Source organism: Fusarium oxysporum, chromosome 4 (genome assembly GCF_000149955.1).
Source record: "Fusarium oxysporum f. sp. lycopersici 4287 chromosome 4, whole genome shotgun sequence".
Lineage (NCBI taxonomy): Eukaryota > Fungi > Ascomycota > Sordariomycetes > Hypocreales > Nectriaceae > Fusarium > Fusarium oxysporum.
In genome coordinates this window covers 3,204,643-3,220,499 of record NC_030989.1, presented here as the reverse complement: position 1 = coordinate 3,220,499, position 15,857 = coordinate 3,204,643, and the positions used below count along the sequence as shown (strand labels likewise).

Here is a 15,857-nt window from a genome sequence, read left to right as displayed (position 1 = left end):
ACGTCCTCACCAACAGTCTAAGACATTGCCACCATTAATGACTATGAGGCGTTTGTGTTTCCAGCCGAGCGCTTTCACCTGCATCTTTTGACTCGGCCATGCCGTCAAATGTGATAATCTGAATCATCTACCCTGAACCCTCCCAACCAATGCAGCGGATGCTCTTCCGAAACCGGGGTGAATGATAAGGGTCTTGCAAACCGATAATGTCTGATTGGCCTCCAAACCGCTCATGTAAGTCGTTGGCCACCACCTAAACCGAATCCATAGAAGTCCGCTACTTATTTCTGCAGCTAAAATTATGAGAGATAAGAAGTAGAAGCTTAGTCTCGCCGATCTCAGTCTAGTCAGGTTTACCCCGCATGGGTCCAAGGTGAAGACCGACGCTAGTCAAGATTGACCAAGATAAATAATCAACGCGGTGTTTCTTCACCTTTTGGCCCCGAGTTTCCGCCTTTCTCACCTCTAACCCGACTTCCGACATACTCGAAAGAATATTAAATGAAAGGACAGACTCGATTGACTGGTTACACTGGGATACTCATCAACGCGACGCGACAAAGGGGGCAGACGGAACCCCTGTTTTAGCCATGGCCCAGGCACGTGAACCCAAAGGCGTAAAGAAATCCAGCACTTCAACCGGAGAAACCGGAAAACGGAGGACACCATATGCTCTACGCGCATGCGACGCATGTAGAAGACGAAAGGGAAAATGCGACGGACGACAGCCATGCAGGCACTGCTCAAGCCGAAACCAAAATTGCAGTTACAGCAGCAGTCTTGAGAATAATAGCTCCAGTCTTGAGAGTGACGATTGGCACCCAACTACAACGACAGCAGCGCCTCCAGCGCCCGCCATTACTGACCCGATCCCTGCGACTACGAACCGTGATTGCACAACTTCAGGGACCTCATGTCAGACGAATCAAGCTGCGATTGTTGATATGCTCTCTAGTCTTCAGGAGCAATTAAATAGCTTGGCGTCGCAAGTGCAATACTCGAGTAACCAGGAACAAACGAATCTTCCATCGCCAATGACCATGATTGCTGCGACACGGCCCCGCGATCCTAATCCTAACGCAAATCCCAATACAATACTCATCATCAGTCACAGTTACACTGAATCCACCACCGATGATCAGAGCTCAACGCCAAAATCCTCACGAACAACCGCCTCTCAACATTTCTACGGCCCAACATGTCCAGACTACGCATTGAACGTGGGACAACTAAAACTCCGACGAAATAGTTGTCCAGGCCCACCACTTCAACAAAAGCAATTACAACTTGCCAGTATTCACGAAGACGACGCTTCCGACGAAGCAGATCAGAACGATGGGCAAAATACACAATTCTCCGTCTCACCGCGCACAATCGACAAAGGCGATCCAGCCATGCTTTTGACATTCCGCTCAATTATGGGGTTGCAAGACGCCACTCAGCTTTTGTACATTTATCAAGAAGTTGTCGGTGAACTTCATCCCGTTGTTGATATCGATGCGCTCATCATGCAGACGCGCTCGTGGTATGCTGAAGCTGGTGCTGGAATCTGGGATGTTCTGGCATCGAGCACTGGAGCTGCTACGTACGAGTTGTTATTGATATTGAACTTGTGCTTGGCTATTGCTTTGAGGGCTGATGGAAACCCTTCGAGCTCGAATACGGAGACTTTGTTGAGGGATAGTTTTCAGGATGCTGTAAATGCGAAGCTGGCCGCACCCGCTAATAGCATTCAGCATGCGACCATAATATTCCTCAAGGTATGGTATTACCACTGTCTAAAATGAGAAATTTACTAATTCAAACAGGGCTGGTATGACTTCTTCCAAGAGATGCCCCGCTCAGCTTGGCGCATGTGCGGTATCGCAGGTCGCATGCTGATGGAACTTGGTCTCCATAACGCCGAAGTCTTCAGACATACAGTCAAGACAGAGGCTCAGCGCACAGAAGCTTGCACTCTCATCAGCAGTATCGTCATTCTTGATCGACAATGGAGCTACGCAACGGGTCTACCGACACACTTCCAAGACAAGAGCTTCAGCTCCATGTCAACATCGTCTGTCAAAAATCCATACCTCAAGGCCATGCTCTCTTTCATCCTAATAAGCGATCGCTTCAGCGAACCTATATCCAACGCCGCAAAAGGCGAAGGATATAACGATGAAAACTCATTTGAGCTGATGAGCTTTCAAATCGAGCAGTGGAGGAAGAAAGCTGTTGGTGATTACACCGTTGCAAACTGTCAGACATGGCATACAGATCCATCAGCGCGTCCGCCAACATGGACCATCCTACTAAATCTCCGAGCGGAATCCGTTCGGAGTCAACTCCTCAAACCATTCTTCTTCTCAGAGTTGGATATTGAGATTACAAAGAACCACGTTCGATCGGCAACTGATCGAGTTTACGATATCATTCATGTCTTGCACACGCTTGACGTGACTACTGATATTTACCGCAAACAGCATCCACATTACCAGCATATACTGGCATGCACCGCTGGTCTAGCATTTCTGCTCATCGCTTTCATAAAGCAAAACAGAGCAACGATGCTGCCAAGCCTAACCCCCGATCTCATCGAATCTCTCGGCGGCAGTTTCAGCATGTGCGTGACCCTCACAACAAAATATACCCACCGCTCGCGCTCCGCACGTCGTCTCGCCAAGCGCCTCATCGAAATGCGGCGTAACCTTCTCAGCCTGGGAATTCTAAACCCAGCGAGTCCAGGAAGTCACGAGGGTCTAGATAACGTCACAGAGTCAATCAGAAGAGCAAGCCTCGCACAGCCAGTTGAAGATTTCCAGCCTTATGCGGAGTACTCGCCGCCTTTTAATAACGGGGTCGTTCCGGGTGGATTTGCGGTGGCTGGGACGGTAATTTCGGATACGGATATGCAGATGGGCTGGGAGGATTCGCTAAGGTTGCAGTGGCCTATTGGGGATGTTAATCACATGTTTTCGGAGAGTATATTTTGATTATGGTTAGCGTCAGGAATGAATTATGATGATTATGATCCCGTAGCCGATGATTCGCAATTCCGGATAATGTTGAAGATAGCGGGCGGGTATGGGGTTCAGGAACGGATCCGGGTGCGGTATCCGCTTCGCGGGCCGCTGGTCAGCTGAAGGTGTATCACTTGAGGCTCACGGCGGGAAAGGTATCTCATTCATCTGATAACAACCGACTTGGCTATCAGTGGCGCCAGTTGGCAATACCAAGATTATGATAGACATACGTTGGGTAATACAGCGTGAAGAATGAGATTCAGCTCCGACTCTCCCTCAACGATGCAGCCGTGTGTGATGGAATACCCAGTTGAAGATTAAGGTTTGAGGTTGAAGGAATAATGATTGGGAAGATGGATAAACTCAATTTCATATCATTCTGAACGCTAAACTCAACCTAGTTGTTCTCATAACTAATCAATCCATCAATAGTACCAGCATGCAACCCGCCTGTAATCGGAATATCCGCCGCTGTAGTATGTCTCGCCGCATCGCTCAACAAGTAGATAACTGCCCCTGTGAGATCATTCTGCGTACTCAACCTCTGATTCGGCGGTGCCAACCACATCTGCTCTCCCTCCCTCTTACTCTTAAGCTCACGAACAGTTCTCGTCATCTCAGAGTCCACAAATCCTGGTGAGATCGTGTTCACCCTGATACCCTTTGGTGCTAGCTCAACAGCCAAGGCTTTGGAGAGCATGAGGATACCGCCCTTGGAGGCGTTGTATGCCGCCATGCGGTAGCCGGGAAGGCCGATGTGTGCGGATTGAGAGGCGAGGAGGACCATGCTTCCGCCTGTACCTTGCTTGACCATCTGGCGGGCCGCAAGTTGAGCCACGAAGAACGTTCCCCGGACCTATCCCTGTTAGTCAAATCCATCTTGGCAGACCGGATATCTTACATTGATGTCCTGAATACGGGTAAACTCCTCCCAAGTCTGTTCCAGGAACGGCTTATCAATAGCGATACCCGCAGCGGGCACAACACCGTCAATGGTCTCAAACTCCTTCAGCACCTTGTCGAAAGCCGCATTGATGCTCTCCTGTGACGTAACATCCGTTTGGATGTAAACAGTCTTGGCAGAGAACTTCTCACTCAACGTGTTGAACTCGGCAGTAGGTTCTTTCTGGATGTCTAACACAGCCACATTACCGCCCATTTCGCAAATAGCTCGCGTGCAAGCGAAACCAATGCCTTGAGCTCCACCGGTGACGATGTAGTTTCGTCCGCGGAGCTCAAACATAGGACGGACATCGTGGAGAGCGTCTGTAGCCATATTGATTGAGTGGGTATAATGCGAATTGAAGAATATGATAATCAGTTACTTGGTCTAGAATGTATTTGATGACAGTATTTCTTATAAATGATGTGGCCACATCATCTTATCGGCTCTTTACTTATCATCTGCTGAACAATTGCCGACCCCGGAATGCCATTGACCCACCTTCCGGCCTTCGGAACGGATCACGGACCATTCCGTTTATAGTCAAGGTCCAAGCCGAACTAACTTGATCATGAGACTAGTTGTTGTCAAGTAACTGATTAGAATTGGGGAAATTATCGTATTTATGCATGCGGTAGTGTTCCATATCTTATCGTGGTAATTGTGATCCTCAACGACGTGACTCCATCAGCTGAAACGATATCGAAAATGGCTTCTCATCCTCCTGCTGCGTGCTGCACTATCGCCAATCTCCATGAGTAAGTCACTCTCAATAATTCCACTTGGTGAAGTTATCAACTAAGACGTTTTAGGGGAACTCCTAAGGGAGATATTGTCAAAGTCGGCAATGTCACCGGATATCTAGCAAAGTCCTCCAAGGAGTCCAAGCAGGCTGTTCTTTACCTCCCAGACATCTTTGGTATTTGGCAAAACAGCAAACTTATGGCTGATGCTTTCGCTGCTGAGGGCTATACATGCCTTGTTATTGACACCTTTAATGGGGATCCAGTGCCTTTGGAGATGCCAGAGGGATTCGACATTATGAAGTGGCTTGGTGAGGGCTCTGATGGAAAGAATCCCCACACGGCGGAAGCTGTGGATCCCATCGTCGTGTCTGGTATTGAATACCTAAAGAGCATTGGCATTACCCAGATCGCTGCCGTTGGATACTGCTTAGGAGCCAAAGTTCGTTACATACGCAAGCGTGAAGATTTCCAGACAGCTAACAACTCATAGCACCTCATTCGTCACTACAAGGATGGTATCAAAGTTGGATTCATCGCCCATCCATCATTCGTCGAGCCAGAGGAGCTGTCTGCCATCACTGGCCCTCTGTCCATCGCAGCTGCAGAGCTCGATGATCTTTTCACAGTAGAGAAACGCCATGAGAGTGAAGGCATCCTGTCCCAGTCAAAGCAGGACTTCCAGATCAATCTGTTCTCTGGAGTTCACCATGGCTTCGCTGTCAAGGGAGACATGAAAGATAAGAGGCAATTGTTTGCCAAGGAGCAAGCGTTCAACCAGGCAGTGTCTTGGTTCAAGAGACATCTTGAGTAGAAGTGTTATACCAGTTTCCACATAGATCAAACATGCGCTACAGGAACGGCCTGCGAATTGAACGATTATACAATACTGATGATAGACTCACAGGCTCAGCCTATAGTGAGAGTCCTGTCTACCCAGTCCATGTTGAAGTAATTATAATCACTAAATATATGCCCATGACGCTATTTACAAAAAGCTGGCAAGGTCTCCGTCGCATTCGCCTCAGCGCATGCAATAGCCAGAGATAACTCATATGACTTGACCGACACATCAAGCGACTTGACGCTGACATCCAAGGCTCTCTTAGCGAGCACCAAGCCAGCCACGCCAAATACAATGCTAATAACAGTGAGCAGCAAAACAACTGCTGCAGCCCAGAACGTAGAGTACTCCAAGAAGTTACTGCGGTCAGGCCGCAGTCGTAGCTGAGACCAACCGCTGGGGCCTTGCTCCCAGACGTCCAATAGCTGTGAGATTTCTGTTTCCCAATATGAGAAGTCTCCAAGTGATAATGAACGCTCACGCCCAAAGGGAATCTTGAGGAACTTTCTTCCATCTCTCGATAAGAATGCTTGCGTGTCCTTGTCGTCTGGAAAAAGCAGTTTGATCGTATCAATTGCCTCTCCCACGAATCTCTTCGGGAGTGGACAGTCGTCGGGGTATGCAAGGTGATTTCGCAAGCAAATAACGTGCTCAAAGATTGTAATTTGTTTATACTCCCAGTCGATGCTCAGATGCTGGGCCAGATCACTTGTCCATTTTACTTGGAAACCGTAGTAGTGAGCTAGGTTCGCAATAGAAAAGCTTTGGGAAATCTGTCGACTTTTGCGATCTTGCTTTTTGCTCGGCGTAGACCAATTTTGCAGCAGTAGATTCAATGGCATGGTTTTCGGCCACCACCAAGAACCTGTTGATCCAGATGATGAATGTTGAATGTGGATCATTAGCCAGATCCTTATGGCCATATCGGCTGATCTCATAGTTTCTTCTGATGAGTTTTCGAACACCTCGGACTTTGGTTTATGAGGATATTGCCGAATTCGATCGATAATTGATGCAAGTTCTTTGATGGATTTCGTCGAGTAAAGAATTGACTTCCGTTCAATTAACTCCATTTGCTCTTCCAAGAATAAGAAGTATCTGTCGTATTGATCCATATAGGTATCAAAGTCGCTTCGAGTCATGCGTGGCCATATTTTATTGAGAATTCCATATTTCCCGTCGCTTTTCAGCTGCCGTAAAGCCATTTTGTCCAAGTTGTGTTGTGAGGTCAGTGCCGCTGGCCAGCATCGCCCTATTCGGCCAAAGCTTTCGCAAGCTATAAAGGTAACGAATGCGATTGAACGTGAATTACTATGCAGAATCGATTCAAAAATGAAAGATGACGAGAGAGATAATGGCCCTAGACAATACTGCAACAGACAACTGAGACGCGAACCGCTGTTTCTAGGCCTTGGGCTTCCTCTCATCGCCGTATCCAGCCAGTCTGCCTTGACAAGCCACATGCCACTTTATGCAGGCAAAACTGGTTTCGGCCACTCTTTTGTGCTCTGCGAATTCCAGCGTGGCCGTGGCTTGCATGATGAACCGGGGGTTCAACCAATAACAGGGTGGTGTTGTCTTGCTAGGCTCTCTGGTCATCCTTGCTGCGGCTGAGAATCCCCATCCCCCGCTCGGATTATTGTTCACACTCGATCACACTCGATTTGCCTTCTTCCAACCTTCCTTGCATCACAGGCTTTGTCGACAAAAAAAAACACAAAATGTCTCCGTGCTATGCTAAGAATGACATCCACTTCATCCGAGACCGAATTATTCACTACACCACCAACAAGTCCGTCACAGATAACAACATGCCAACTACCAGGCCGTCTTTTGGTGCAACCCTGCTTTCTAGAACTGGAATTTGATAAATCCCGCTTTTCACTTCCAACTACGGCCAGGGGCATCTGTTGTTCAGCCAAGAACGTCTGGTACTCCAATCATCATTGGCCCGAGCAATCTCAATACAAACACCTATTCGAACAAGCCTCAGAAACGTGGGAGAAGCTTGCACCGGAGTTCAACAGAATATGGAATAACATATGGAGAAAGTCACTTGCAACAACACCATGGACCGTCGAGCTACGACTTGCTGGTGTTCACCTGCCCAACGAGCAGCGAATTATCATAAAACCAAGCATTTGGATAAGGAGTACCGATGAAGCCATTCGAAGCAGTACTGTTTGGAAAAGGCTTCAAAAGGAAGTTCGGAAACTCGGACTTGATTCGGTCCAGTATGCATTAACCTTCGCTGAAGGTGGCTTAAGGTCAGCAAACGGCCCAGCTTCTGTGCCGTTAGAACGTTTGAGCTTGACAAAGGGCATCGAGTTATCAAATGGCGCAAGTTTACATACTCATGTTACCTGGTGGACCGTCAGTATGCCTTACGAATGTGGTGAGGTCTGTTTAACTACCATTGTTAAAGATGGGCGAATAGTATATCAGGAAGTATCCCGCATCGGAGGCGTACTGGTCATCAATGCCTCACTCGCGGCTGGGGTGACCTCTGGACACACTATGCTCCTTTACTTCTTGCAAAACACGGACGAGGTGACCCCGATGGACGGGAACGATCTACAAAGCACTCCTAAAAGCTCTGATTCGAACTCTTGTTCAGAGGATGATGACGGAAAAGCAAGTAGCGATGAGTGCGAGCTCGTGGAGAACGATACCAAAAGTCCAGACCCCATTTCTGATCTCGGCTATATCGGTCTTGAAAAGGTCGGCAGTTGGGTTCCAGTAACCCTATCAGGGATGATCAATTTTATACAACAAGCCGAGGTCCCCCTTTCGCCCGAAGCACCGTATTTGAAACTCGTCAATATTTCAACTGGCCCGATACCTGCCGACTTTGCTCTTGTATCTCGAAAGGAGTTTGGTGTTCCTTTAGGCCACAACGACAACATTTACAATTTTAATGGACGAAAGAATGTATCGAATATGTGTCCTGACTCTTGGTTGGCGGCGAACGAGCACGAAATACTCGTCTTGCTGGGTAATGGAATCGAAGGCTCAGCAGGTTTTCTGCAACCAGCGAAATTGCCTTTTTCTGTTGGGAGCACGACCATATGGACACGTAAAATTCGTCTGAATGCACCTTTGGGTGAGTGACCCTTGGAGTGAAGTCTTGGAAGGATAGTAAGCTAATCACTGGCCATATATTTCAGGTCGTGGCACATCCGGTTCTTGGGTTGTCCTACGAGACTCGGGTAGGCTATGCGGCTCAATCATAGCGGTGTTCGAACGAGAGCCATATGCACTTATGATAACCGCGCAGACTCTGTTCTCCGACATTATACAGTATTCTCGAGATGTAAGACTCGTCACACTAGGGTCTCCTAAACTTGACCTGAAAGATGAAAGTCAAGCATTAGTATTCAATGATCTTGGGCACGAAGTGGGCCTAAGGGAAGTCAATAAGGAGGAGCATATCTCATCATCGGCAGTGAAATCCAATTGGGCGACGGAGGATTCCATAGCGGCTCCTGAAGAGCTTCCGACCGCTTCCCAACTCATGGCCTGTAGTCCAACACCCACAGCTCCTAGCCACAGGCGGCCGCATATGGCTAACTCTCTTGGCAATAACCCAGGAAGCCTTACTTATAGCGGGTCATCCGATACCGGATCATCTGAGTTCTTGCCAATGCCACAGAACCAAAGTCTGTCAGATACACGTATGGAAATGTGGTCACCTGATGATAATGTCATTGCTCGAATCTCTGCCAAGGTCATCAGCGGGACGAAGTTCAATTTCACCACTATAATGGACCTTGAGTCCGAGATATCAGAGACACAACCTTCAGCAAGCCTGTTACGGTTTCCAGATACCTCTCGTGCCGACTCGGCTCTTATGGGATGTGGTTCCGTGTTTGGCCAGTTTATACCTAGTGGCCAGATATATTTCAGCCTTTGATGAACTGGATTGCGTCTTGAAGGCACATAGGGAATAACTGGAAATCGAACTCAAAGTCAAAGCTAACACTTGTTGGTTGGCTTTGCAGTCAACTGTCACAAGATCTCGATTACGAAATAGAGATCTAGCTTTGGGGATTGACATTATCTATTGATTGTAGTATACACTCTTAATTGATTGCATTTAAAATATATAGTATTCTAGGTTTATTTGCACTCCGTGCCTGAAATGACAAACAACGACGCTGCTCGATTACTGCCTAAGTACTACGGCTGACAGCACTTTGATGCCCAATCAGCAGACCCTCATCTTTGAGATGGCTATTGGAAAGTGGAACAAAGCGTTCATAACTCAGCCATCCTGTAGTAATCAAGCGCGGCAACCTTTTCCCACTTTTCCCTGGTCGTCATACTCCAGTGCTTATTCGAGTTGAAGAATTACCTGTAGCTTTCAGCAAAGGCGTATTCTTTGGTGGCGGCACTGCCCCCCCACAGCCTCATTTCTTGCTCAATACCATCACTTAACCACCACAACGGCTCATTCAACTTTCTTCTTCTCTATCAGAACTCGATAGCAACCATGTCGAACCTGGGAACAAGTAAGGAGCTTCCAAAAAACGAGGTCTCGAAGGATACAAGTACCAAAGACTTGCCTCCTTCACAAGAAATATTCGCAACTCCGACAAATGAGCATTTCTTGACGAAATATTCTTATCATGATCTCAATTATCTGGAGCACGAGATCAGATTGGTCCACGTATTCAAGAAACCTGGAAGTGATTTGATCCACGGCAATCTTCTCCCACCACAGAAGCTCGCAGACATTAGCGGCAAATATCACACAATATCCTACTGCGCAGGTAGCGCCAAAAACACCAGACCTATGATCTTACAAGGGCTCGAGTTCAATGTCTTTGCCAATCTAGACTGTGCCCTTCAAGAGACACTGGCATATTGGAGCACTACCAAGTATTCTGAGGACGACTGCATTCTTTGGATTGACCAGATATGCATCAATCAGCACAGTAATTCAGAAAGATCGCACCAAGTAGCATTCATGCGAGACATCTATTTAAATTCTCATGGAACGTTTATTTGCCTCTCGACAGACCGACAAGACAAGCGTTGCCCAAACGCGTTTTCTTGGTTTTCGGAGCGAGATGTATATCAGTATGCTGCTGAATATTCCTACACTATTACGATGGTAGAGTATGTCAAAGGTTGGAATGCCTTTTACGATCTACTTGAATGTCCATGGTGGAGCCGGGCTTGGATTCGTCAGGAGTTTGCTTGTTCCCAAACTGCAGTCTTCTTATATCACAAGGAAGCCCGCGAATTTTCCGAGTTGTCGTGGCTCCAAGCCATCTGTCATTCAGATCTAGTCACCAACCCCCATCACCCCGAGAAGCTTTTTCCCGAACTTTCACCATCGAGAAGCGAGCTCAAGAAAGAAATGAAAACTCTCACTAACCGACACTATCGCACTCTGGAGACTTGTCATGTTGCTCGGTTCTTACTTCTTCAAAAGACATTGTTGGGAAATGGTCCGATAGAGTGCAATATGGATTTTAAGAAGTTGGTCCTGGATGCTCGTCATTCCAAGGCCACTGACCCCCGAGATAAGATCTTTTCCCTACTGGGACTTGCTCACCCGGGATACAACATCACGCCCAATTATTCCAAGTCTAATACTCTCTCACACGTACTGATTGATACTGCAGTCAAGGTAATTCTTTTCGAGGGAGATCTCAGCATACTTTTACACGCGCTTCAACTTGCCAAGGCACCCTCATGCCAATTACCATCATGGGTGCCTGATTGGACTTCCTCGACTGTTTCAACACTCTCTGTTTTTGGACACTCGGAGAACTTTCCACTCGCTAGTATCACCACTCAGATCAGACGAGATGCCATTGGTTCCATCAGATTTGGTAGGAGTACTGATGGCGGCCAGAACACTGTTCTACTTGTAAAGGCGCTGCGCCTCAGTATCTTGGAAACGTTCTGCAAGGAGCTCCCGAGTTTTGGGGGCAAGCGCTTCATCTTAGAAGGTGGAGGTCGCCCCCAATGCCGGAATGAAGCTGAACTGGGCGATGAAATCTGGCTGCTCATGGGCACATCCTGTCCTTATGTACTCCGTTCTACTGAGAAAGGATACAAACTCATCAGTGAGGTCGTTGCGATAGATGGCCAAAGTCCCCAGTCGCCCTTTGAAAGGGAACGACACAGGATGCGGACAGGGCTTGAGGTGTTGGAGGAAATTTCAATAATTTAGTGTCTAGCTGCTTAAAACCTATGCGGAGACAGAGTTGCTACAATATGACTTGCTATGATGAGAAAACATGCAAAACCATCTTGGAATCTATTGAGTTGTATCCTTCATAAATATATTTGCTTAACAGATGAGCCGAAACCTTTATTGATATCGGTCTGGCCCGTTACACTCAGGTCTTCTTTTCCCACCTACCAGAGTGTTAGTAGCCAGCCAACAACGTGATTCAAGGGTTACTTACAGATCGAGGAATAATTTCCAGAGAATAGAGAACAGAATGCCCTGTAGGCCGTTGGCCAAAATGCGAGTCTTGAGTCCACGTCCGAGGAGGCCGATAACCCCGTCTTGAATGACCACAGCGCGTGCAGCTTCGGCTAAAACATGATGATGTCAGTTCTTGACTTTGGCTTCTGCTCGTGATATAGGTGGCCTTACCATACGAAACCTTGGTGTCATTGACTTGTCGATAGGTCTTGACAACTCTCAGTGAGTTGGAGATGGAATCGGAGACGATTGAAGCGCAGAAGCCGATGAAGGCGAGACGGAGCAACCACCAGAACAGAGGATGTCTGGGGGGCTCAGTAATGACCTCGGACAAGTAGTTGTACTGCAACATGTCAATTTCTTGTCTTTCAAATTTGAATTTGGACTTACCGTAGCGAACCAAGGATAATGGCCGACAAAAGTAGCAGCAGCGGTAGCGAAAGCCCCCCACCACAGGCTGCCAATTCCGTTCGATTTGATACGTCGTCGCAAAAGGGCTGTTCCACGGGCACCTTGAGCTTGGAGGGTTGTCTTCAAAGTGTCGATTGGAGTGAGGATCATGCGGAACGCAGCGGCACTTGCAACTAATAAGCTTCTTCCTGCAGAGGAACGCGGGCTCCGACTTACCATAGAGAGGCAAAAATGGTCTTAATAGGTGATGGAAGATTCTTGAGGTAAGGATTTGATTGGAGCAAGGCGAGAATACCAGCGTTGGCAGCCGTATCTCCGAATCTTGCGATTGGGCCTATGTAAGTCAGATACCAGTATTCCAAGGCCGTGGATAGTAGCACAAACCTTGGAACAACGCAGGTGCGATGCCTTGGTAGTATCTTCGAATTCCGCCCTCGGTGTAAAGAGTCCGCGTGGCAACTGTAAAGGACGTGCCGTGGCGATACTGATAGTTCATAATTGTCCGCAGAGGCTTTGCACGCTGTCAGCCGAACCATATTCATACTTTCGAGACAATAGCCTACCATCAGTAGTAAGACTTGCAGCACCATGGCTGCCGCGCCACTGAGTCCTCCGCCAAGAGCCCGCTTGAGGGCTTTCTTGAGGTCAAACTAAACAAGTCAGTAGGCATTTCTCATGGAGACGGCAATCTCACCTCAGTCTCATCTGCATCGATCCAGCCTTTGATAAAAACCGCCAATACCACTATCGCAAGCACAGCCCAGAATATCCTCCAAGCATACCAGCTCTTCGGCCTTTTCTCCGGAGTCGGCTCGGCTTCCGGCTCATTATCGGCTTCATTTATCTCCGGCGATGGCTGGTCCGCTAGCAGCGGCGTCTGCTCAGTACTTCGCGCAAGACTCTCAGGATCAGCTTGAGTCGTCATTGTAAGTTTTGAAGATGTTGTATATCCTCAAATGAATGATGATAAGAGGAAAAGAATTGGGTGATTGAGATTCTTGGGGGTCCCCGCAATCGTCATTGATTAGTTGGCGATTTGCGTGCTAAATATGCCGATTACGTGCTAATTAAGCGGGGACAGACCGCGAGCATTATTAATCCACGTTATCGCGTCTCATTCTCTTATCTCAACAAAAGTTCCAATGTCGATATTCAAGGTGCTACATATATTGCCAAGGGTAGGTGGATTTGAATTCTCATAACTAGCATGTTTATAATCTATTTAATGCGGTTCTCCTATCCTGTTGGTTGCGACCCCTTTACTGAACGTAGATCATAGTTCATGTCAACCTATTTAGTGTCAGGCGAAGTATGAAGGCAATCTTTGGGCTCACATGAACTTAAAGCGATTGTTCACAAATCTTGCCGTGTGCCATAATCTGTTCTTCGCTGCCACCTGGTGAGTCTGCGCAAATCTCAGTCTATGTTCTTCTGTGATACATATCCTTGGGACAAAATTCATGTCCATATCGGCTAGTCGTGGTATACTTCCCAGCTCATTTGAACTCAGACCTAAAAAAAGACAAAGAAAAATCTTGCGGAACAATGGCCGCAGTGCCCGCCCCCAATATCTATTACTTATTCATTTCTACTGTCCTTTTATGCTTGCTAAGCGCTGTCGCGGTTATCCAGAGCCCTGCAAACTACCCTGCTACGAATACAAACCCCAGATATCACCTGTCATTTGACACATTGTGGGTCTCTTGTGCTCTTTTCCCGAAAACAATCGGACTGAATTTTCGCTTAGCGGGAGTTCAACGACCCAGACTGGACTTACTGCAAGCTTGGAAAAGCCATTAGTTAACGATGAGGTATCTGGGGTGCCAACAACTATGTTAGAGGATCGTGATCCCGATCTGATATACCAGCCTTGTATGCTCGAGTTTAACAAGAGACTTTAAGAGGCTGTGCAATCTAGGGCAGCGCTGCCCTCAAATCAAACAAATCAAATCCGGGGTCATATTTGAGATATTTGATAACTCTCAAGACTGGATTTGTTGTTTGAAATATTTATTCAAATATTTCAAATATTTCAAATCTGACTCTCTATGCTTCCATGCTAACATCTCCAATCTCCCATTGGACCTCCTCCCCCCCACCTATTGTCGCCCCTAGCTTCACCGCACCATGTCTGACCCAGTTCTTAAGGCATTGTAACTTCTCCAGCGTTTCCGTCGTCATCGAAAGCCTCTGCGTCGTCAGCGTTAGCTTGGCTAGGCTGAACGACCTCTCGCAATCAGTCGCCATCGCCGGTATCGCGAGTATATCGAGAGCCAATTGGCTGATCATCGGGAATTGTCCCTGGTGAGCCATCCACCACTCGATTGGATCCTCAGTCTCTTGCGGCTCTAGCCGCAGATACCGCTCAAGCTCGCTTCCCATCACCGTGGTCTTCGCTGTCCTGCTTTTAATCCATTGCTTGAACACGCTAACTTCAGGTGGCGTCCTTGGTACGCTTAAGGATGTCGATGTGTCCATGATCATCTCTCTGCTGCTCATCCACCGGGCGGGGTGCAGTGGTACCAACGGTCCAAGTAGTCAGACAGTCCAATTTTGGCATCCCTCACCCACACAAGCTGCTCTTCCGACGCCCAGTTCACCTCCAGATAGTTCATGCCGAGTGATGGGTGGAGGATGATGGATGCAGCGAACAACGGTGAGTCTCCAAGCTTGGTGTAGTACTCGTTTAGTTTCTGCCAGGCAGTCATGATGGACAGTCTTAAATAGTGTCGGTGATCCTTTCCCATGTCATCGATTCCTAATGATCCTGATGGCTTGCCTGATCCATCATCGCATTGTCTCGAGCCACGATCTGACAAGGGGCCTTGCCTGGACTTTCGCGGATGGATATCCGTCTCGCAATCCCTAAATCGAGCAGGAAGCTGCCGGTTACGGTCTGGTCGCCCTCGAGCCAGCTCGGCCTGCGAGTTGGTGTCCTGCCCCCCTGCCTCGTCTGGAACGGCATGATGGAACAGCTTCCGATCCTCTAGGTGTTCCAGCAAGTACTCCATACCCGTCATCACTTCCCAGAGCCGTCCGTTACCTCCTTCGCTGCCCCAGCCCTGCGTTCTCATAGTCTGTAGATAGAATGGCTCAAGAATAAGTTTGATTTCTGCCAACAGTCTCCAGTCATCTCCCTTCAGCATGTCGGCCTCCGGTAGCCATTTCTCCACTTCTGGGTGGACCAAGAACGCCCTGATGTCTCCCTGCTTGACGAGCGCTCGAGAGATCATGAGATAAGTGGAGTTCCATCTCGTATCGTTATTCATTACGACCTCTAGCTCTGCCGTCGACTCACTCGCCAAGAGGTATTCTTGTGCTTCGTCGTTCTCGCGTGAGATCCTTTTGAAGAGCTCACACCTCTGAGGGGAAGATCTGATGAATTTGACAACATTGTGGAGCTTTCCCACCGGCCCTTTCTTTCTCCAGTGTCGTAGGTCATCCTCGCGCCGGCCGAGAAGAT

At 47.9% G+C, this 15,857-nt stretch overlaps 7 protein-coding genes across 7 annotated transcripts; 4 read left to right on the top strand and 3 right to left on the bottom strand.

The window, feature by feature from the left end:
* Positions 1-427: 427 nt before the first annotated feature.
* On the top strand, positions 428-3,455 carry FOXG_04024 (uncharacterized protein). The gene is made up of 2 exons (XM_018381895.1): positions 428-1,760; positions 1,809-3,455. The coding sequence occupies exons 1-2, from the start codon at positions 591-593 to the stop codon at positions 2,973-2,975; spliced, it is 2,337 nt and encodes a 778-aa protein (XP_018238504.1). The 5' UTR covers positions 428-590; the 3' UTR covers positions 2,976-3,455.
* FOXG_04023 (uncharacterized protein) lies at positions 3,360-4,381 on the bottom strand. The gene is made up of 2 exons (XM_018381894.1): positions 3,907-4,381; positions 3,360-3,861 (listed from the first exon to the last, which is right to left on the bottom strand). Exons 1-2 carry the CDS (start codon positions 4,279-4,281, stop codon positions 3,403-3,405), a joined length of 834 nt encoding a protein of 277 aa, XP_018238503.1. The 5' UTR covers positions 4,282-4,381; the 3' UTR covers positions 3,360-3,402.
* A 169-nt stretch (positions 4,382-4,550) lies between these two features.
* Positions 4,551-5,505, top strand: FOXG_04022 (uncharacterized protein; the record flags this gene model as incomplete). Its single annotated transcript, XM_018381893.1, has 3 exons — positions 4,551-4,706; positions 4,761-5,133; positions 5,185-5,505. Exons 1-3 carry the CDS (start codon positions 4,657-4,659, stop codon positions 5,503-5,505), a joined length of 744 nt encoding a protein of 247 aa, XP_018238502.1. The 5' UTR covers positions 4,551-4,656.
* Positions 5,506-5,575: 70 nt separating this feature from the next.
* On the bottom strand, positions 5,576-6,966 carry FOXG_18719 (uncharacterized protein). Its single transcript, XM_018398859.1, has one exon. The coding sequence runs from the start codon at positions 6,960-6,962 to the stop codon at positions 5,676-5,678; it is 1,287 nt and encodes a 428-aa protein (XP_018238501.1). The 5' UTR covers positions 6,963-6,966; the 3' UTR covers positions 5,576-5,675.
* A 243-nt stretch (positions 6,967-7,209) lies between these two features.
* Positions 7,210-9,653, top strand: FOXG_18718 (uncharacterized protein). Its single transcript, XM_018398858.1, has 2 exons — positions 7,210-8,638; positions 8,703-9,653. The coding sequence occupies exons 1-2, from the start codon at positions 7,270-7,272 to the stop codon at positions 9,446-9,448; spliced, it is 2,115 nt and encodes a 704-aa protein (XP_018238500.1). The 5' UTR covers positions 7,210-7,269; the 3' UTR covers positions 9,449-9,653.
* Positions 9,654-9,989: 336 nt separating this feature from the next.
* On the top strand, positions 9,990-11,722 carry FOXG_18717 (uncharacterized protein; the record flags this gene model as incomplete). The annotated part of the gene is made up of 1 exon (XM_018398857.1): positions 9,990-11,722. Exon 1 carries the CDS (start codon positions 10,028-10,030, stop codon positions 11,720-11,722), a length of 1,695 nt encoding a protein of 564 aa, XP_018238499.1. The 5' UTR covers positions 9,990-10,027.
* On the bottom strand, positions 11,623-13,407 carry FOXG_04021 (uncharacterized protein). Its single transcript, XM_018381892.1, has 8 exons — positions 13,089-13,407; positions 12,958-13,044; positions 12,779-12,905; positions 12,611-12,728; positions 12,374-12,560; positions 12,155-12,326; positions 11,961-12,093; positions 11,623-11,910 (listed from the first exon to the last, which is right to left on the bottom strand). Exons 1-8 carry the CDS (start codon positions 13,317-13,319, stop codon positions 11,892-11,894), a joined length of 1,074 nt encoding a protein of 357 aa, XP_018238498.1. The 5' UTR covers positions 13,320-13,407; the 3' UTR covers positions 11,623-11,891.
* Between the last annotated feature and the right edge of the window lie 2,450 nt (positions 13,408-15,857).